This window comes from Trichechus manatus, unplaced genomic scaffold (assembly GCF_000243295.1).
Source record: "Trichechus manatus latirostris isolate Lorelei unplaced genomic scaffold, TriManLat1.0 scaffold00171, whole genome shotgun sequence".
NCBI classification, from domain to species: domain Eukaryota; kingdom Metazoa; phylum Chordata; class Mammalia; order Sirenia; family Trichechidae; genus Trichechus; species Trichechus manatus.
The window spans coordinates 4,481,163-4,487,162 of NW_004444107.1; the positions used below are offsets into that span (position 1 = coordinate 4,481,163).

The 6,000-nt window shown below is 42.8% G+C and overlaps 1 protein-coding gene across 1 annotated transcript in view; it reads right to left on the bottom strand.

Annotated features, from left to right (window-relative positions):
* The window catches only part of SEC24D (SEC24 homolog D, COPII coat complex component), a 104,313-nt gene extending 98,795 nt beyond the window's left edge, over positions 1 to 5,518 (bottom strand). The window contains exons 1-2 of the mRNA XM_023741103.1: positions 5,486 to 5,518; positions 2,774 to 2,932 (exon numbers count right to left, since the gene is read on the bottom strand). Coding sequence (XP_023596871.1) covers positions 2,774 to 2,891 — 118 coding nt within the window. The 5' untranslated portion in view covers positions 2,892 to 2,932; positions 5,486 to 5,518. The remainder of the gene's footprint in view (positions 1 to 2,773; positions 2,933 to 5,485) is intronic.
* Between the last annotated feature and the right edge of the window lie 482 nt (positions 5,519 to 6,000).

The window sequence follows — 6,000 nt, forward strand, 5'->3', positions numbered from 1 at the left end:
ACACTGAGTATTATGAAGTCCTGGTGGCACAGTGGTTAAGAGTTCAGCTGCTAACCAAAAGGTCAGCAGTTCGAATCCACCAGCTGCTCCTTGGAAACCCTATGGGGCAGTTCTACTCTGTCCTGTAGGGTTGCTGTGAGTTGGAATCGACTTGACAGCAAGGAGTTTGGTTGGTTTGTGAGTATTTTAATAGGAAAGGAACACCACATCATAAGAAAACCAAGTACACTGTGCCAAAAGAAAAATATCTAAAATCACAAACTGGTATTTCATACAGTGGCTGATAGTATAGACTAGCTTTACCACCACCACCAGTTGCTATCAAGTTGATTCCAACTCACGGTGACCCAGCGTGCTTCAGAGTAGAACTGTGCTCCACAGGGTTTTCATAGCTATGGCCTTTTGGAAGCAGATCACCAGGCCTTTCTTCCAAGGCTCCTCTGGGTAGATTCAAACTGCAAACCTTTTGGTTAGTAGCTTTTGCACCAGCCAGGGACACCCTTAGGCTAACTTGTTAGGAGCCATCGAGTGGATTTTGACTCACAGTGACCCCCATGTAACAGAGTAGAATTACCCCATAGGATTTTCAAAGCTGTAATCTTTACAGGAACAGATCCTCAGGTCTCTCTCTTGTGGAGCCATGGTGAGTCTGAACCACCAACCTTTCCATTAGTAGCCAAGTGCTTAACCATTGCACCATTACTACACTAATTCACCCCGCTTCTGGCTTGCATTTCTGTACGGTCCTGAGCTAGAAAAACAGAAACTCTGTTTCTTAGACTCCCTTAAACTTAGGTTGCCACGTGTTCTAGATTCAGCCAAGCCATCCATCTCTAGGAGACTCTGGTCAGCTTGAAGACAGAGGTGGTTCTTCTGGGGCAGACAGGCAGTGGCTTCTGATAAAACAGTTTTGTGTGGAGTTATGCTTTTTTCTGGACTACATAATCCCTAGCTTGGTCCTCTGGTTCTCCCTAGTACTCTGTTAGCTTCCTGATACCTTTTAACAAACCCTTTTCCATTACAATGGATTCTGTTGTCAACAAAAGATTCCTGACCACAACATCACAGAAAAGCATATTTTAAAGCAACCAATACTGCTGAATAATGACTTCAAGGCAAGACCATGTTTTTCTTTCTTTATTATCATTGAGTAAGCTTTAGTGTGCAAACCTAACAATATTTTTCTAATATCAAAATTGTTTGTATAATATTACTGCCAAACCACTTTAGCTTTTGTAATACATACATACAATGGAATACTACCTCAGCTAGTAGGAGAAATGACATCTTGAAACATGCTACAATATGGAGGGAGCGTGAAGACATGCTGAGTGAAATAAGTCAACCACAAAAGGACAAATGTTGTATGACCTCACTCATAAAAAAAAAAAAAGAAAAGGTAAATGTATAGAAACCAAAGTTTATCAGTGGTTACCACGGGCAAGAAGGAGGGGGTAAGGAAGGTTATTACTTATGGAGTACTGAGTTTTGGTTTATGACGATGAAAAACTTACACTGACTAAGGGTAGGGTTACACAGCTGATTATTGTAAGTGCTGTCAATAAGTTGTACACCTGTAAAAATGCACAACCAAACAAAAAAAAAGGCTGCTGAGGTTCCTTGGTTTGGAGGTTTAGGGTCACGATTTCATGGGACATCCCAATTAATTGGCCTAATAATGTGTTTAGTGCTTCTGTTCTACCTCCTAGTTCATTGTGTAGTGTCTGGGGTCTTAAAAGCTTGCAAGCAGCCATCTAAGGCACAATAATTGGTCTCTATTTGCCTGCAGCAATGGAGGAAGAAGGAGAGTCAGGAATAGGAGGAGGATATGGTATGTGTGGCTAATGGCCTCCATGAACAACTGCCTCCTTTGCCCTGATGCCAGAAGAACTGGATGGTGCTCTGCTACCATTACTGAACATTTTGATGAAAGATTTTATAGAAGAATTCTGACTAAATGGAAGAAAATGCAGAATGGAAATTCAAATTCTCATGGATTCCAGACTTCCTGGAGCCCATGGAGGCTGGATGAACACCTGAAACTATTGCCCTGAGATCATCGTTAAGCCTTAAACCAAAAATATCCCCTGAAGTCTTCTTAAAACCAAACAATAGTTTAGCTTAAGTAGTAAAAAATGTCTGCCTTGAGCATTATGCTCTTTTAAGAACTATCTATATGGGATCAAACTAACAACAATTGTAAAGATTAGATAGAAACCTTAGGGTACAGTAAGTTTATGTTAATGGGAGAGGAACAACTCAGAAAAGGAGGGTGAGAATGGTTGCACAACTCAAAGTATGTAATCAATGTCACTGAATTGTACATATAAATCTTGAATTGGTGTATGTTTTTGCTGTGTATATTCTCAACAACAAAATAAAAAAGAAGAAAAAAAAAACCTTAGCTTTTATATGTACAATTACCTTATATATAATATATAAATAATTTTAATTCACTTTTTATTGAATGTTTACAATAACCTCATACTGCTAATTAATGGCAAGTGCAAGTTTAACAGTAAAAGCAAAACACTCAGGAAAACTTCTCTGCCTTAATCTATATTTGAAAACTAAACATGTTGTATTCCATGTAATAACTGAGTTGTGATGTAGTCTTCTTTTATAAAGAACCTTTTTCAAATGGTCCTGTAATCTCAAGGCATTGCATCATATAACGACCATTCAACGCTCCCAAAGTTCTTTTGCAGAACATCTTATGTCTCTGAGCCTTAGAAGTCAATAGTCACACACAAGTCAAAATAATGCACTTTACCTGGTGGAGAAGCTGCATGCGATGGGTCACCATAGTGCCCATAATGAGGGGGGGAAAGGCCTATTCCAGGCTGGGACTGTGAATAGGGGGGTGTAGCCACATAACCTTGTTGACTCATTATGAAAATATCATTCCAAAGGATAATTCCACAAAAGAATCCTGAAACAGGAAAAAAAAAATGTCAACAAGAACGTATAAGTCAATGCTATAAAAAAATATAAACAATTAATAAATGTTTATGATGGTTTGAGAAGAGCTACAATTATCAGGTGCATTAGGCATCTTCATATCATAAAATATAATAAATCATATCATTATCCCCTAAAAAGATCTAACCATAGTTCTACGGAACTCAGTAAATCACTTCAATAAACCCATTGTCGTCGAGTCGATTACAACTCATAGCGACCCTGTACATCAGAGTAGAACTGCCCCATACGGTTTACAAGGAGGAGCTGGTGGAGGAGGAGCTGGTAGATTCGAACCGCCTAACTTTTGGTTAGCAGTTCAGCTCTTAAACACAGCACCACCAGGTCTCCAATCATTTCAATAGTCCTGAGCAAATTCTCATGCATGTAACCTGGATAACAACTGCTAATCCCTTTTTCATTGGAAGCTGAGTGTTTCACAGATAGTGTCTCTCATAAGTGTCCCTACTATTTTGTGCCTTTGGTGCCCATGGCCCCATTTCAGCACAGAGCACACCAGTGACAATAATCTTATGTCATTCAATTGACTGACCAGCATAATCACCAGCAGTCTGTAAATCAGATGTTTTGTGTCTTTTTAGCGCTCTCATTAGTCATTTTAATAAGGCAGTTAGAGAGAAATCAACAGTCCAACAAATATAAGAGAAGATAAAGAAGTTGATATTGACTTATTTTTTGAGTCATAATTTGACCAAGTCAGGTGGCAGGCTACAACCATTTGAAAGCAGTCAGTGGTTTCTCAGTCAGATAACTCAGAATTCCTTTCTGATTTAAAAGACATCATACCTTTAAGAACATATTCACCCATATTTTAAAAACTAAGAAAAGAAGTGCAGCTTTGTAGGTGCACACACACATAAACACTCACAAATACAACAGACTCATCTTGATTCTACTCAGAACCTAAAACATCAAATAGCTTTAAATTTCTCATTTTTTTTTCAAGTTTTCACAAAACAAGAGACATTTCTTAAGACAGACCATTTAAAAAACATATATTGAGGCAGAAAAAGCTCTGAATCCTGGCAAGAGAAGTAGGTTCTCCTTCCAAACCTGTCAATACTTAGCTACGTGACTTAGAATAAACTGAAGAACCTCTCTGGGCCTCAGGTCGTTAGTTTATAAAATGAAGCCTCTAAGAGCCTTTCTAGATATATAACACTAATTCTACAATTTCTCTCTGGTTTCTTCACCTAGCACAGAAATATTCTTCCTTTTGTTATTGTTTAATGCTGCCTTTTAAGGCAAGAGACTGATGATACCTACTAAGATTTAGAATAGGTTTATATTCAGAAAATGGCATTTCAAATTTAAAATTTAAAGACTAAAATTCATTTGGCTCTTTTTTTCTAATTAAACTATATGATTCCAAAATTAAAGTGACTAAGTAAAAAGACTGCAAGATCGCTTTATTCTGCTTGGAAGGGAGACCTGTAAGGAACAGAGGAGTAGGCAGAGAACTGCTGGTGTGCTTTGTTACTGACAACACTTTTTCCCTCCTCCCACTGAGCAGAAAGAGACGTGGCAGCCAGAGCTTTGGTCAAGCTCATCCTAACAAGCACATTTAGGAAGTGAGCACGAACACACCTACGCAGCAGCCTGTTGCTGAGTGACAGAAAAGAAAGGCAGGGATGTTCACTCCAAAGAGCAGGAAGCAGCCGGAGGATGCCTCTTCACTGTTCTGGGAGGAGTTTGCTTCCTCACTCAATCCAGTTTGCCACGTCAAACTTCCTCACAGAAAGCACCAAGTTACAGAAACCTGACTCAGCTTCCAGCGGCGACATGGCAGAAAGCCACTTGGCTGGAGTAGGCCTAGGGTGGAAATCTGGGGCGCTCCAATCCCAGAACGACCCCCGGTCGACTGTCACTCGGCAACTCTAGCCGAGGAGCACTTCTCACCCCGGGCCAAGTTCGAATTTGGCCAAATCCATTTCACCCTCAGGACGTCCCGAAGCTAAAGATACTGTTGCCATTTTTACTATGACTATTTCAAACATCCCCTTCCTCCCAGGAAGGAGGAAATTAAGTTGATACGAAGAGAAAACCGCTGTCAGTGACAGCGGAATGCTGTGGCTACTGGGGACCCTAACCAAGCAGTTCTGGCATCCCAAGAAACAAAGGTGGGGGCGGGGGCAGGCAAAAAATTAAAAAATGTCCCCGCCCATTTCCCCCCTCCTATTATTAAACTGCACGAACCCGCTCAAGTGGCAAGAAATGAGTTCCTCTTCCCTCTGCCCCGGCCACAGGAGAGCATCCAGCCTCCCTCCATCCTCCACCCAGGCGAGCACCCCACTCCAGCTGGCCCGGAGGAGGGAGCTGTCCTGCCCGAGCGCAGCCGGGCAAGACATTACCTGGACCTGCTCCCTCACGCCGCCGGCCTTCCGAGAGCCTGCAGCTCTGCTCCTGGGGCCAGTGGTCTCCAGTGACCCAGCTCCCGCTAAGGCCGCTGCTCCCGCCGCGCCTCTCCCCCGGCCCGGTGTCCCCACAGCCTTGTTTCACGCACCGAGTTGCAGCTGGGCTGGGAACTGCCACGTCAAACACTCCCGGCTGCGCGCCCCCGGCGCCGGGGCTTGGACCGGCCGCCGCGCTCTCCCAGGCGCACGCGCGCAGGCACCTCCGCGGAGGGCGGGGCGGGGCCACCCAGCCGGTCCGCTTTGGCCACGCGTCCTTCTTTCCTTATCTTTCGCTTCTTTCCTCTCTCTTTTTTTTTCTCCAACAAATAAAAGACTTTAAGGTTGTCACTAAGTCAGAGCAACATTTTCACCATGAAGCCCCGTAGGAGAAGGGGAAAGCGTATTAAGGATTCATTCATTCTTTTATTCAGCAGGTTGCAGGTTCAGCCATTCCTTCATTGCATATTACTTGAGTAACTATGGTATTCCGCGTACTGCACTGCCAATATAGACAAGAAAAGGCACTATTCCGGACCTGAGGAGATTACGGCGAATCTGGCACGTGTACACGGATTGATGACCTACTCGTGTACATAGGAAGGAACGCCCGAGGTAGCCTAGCTAC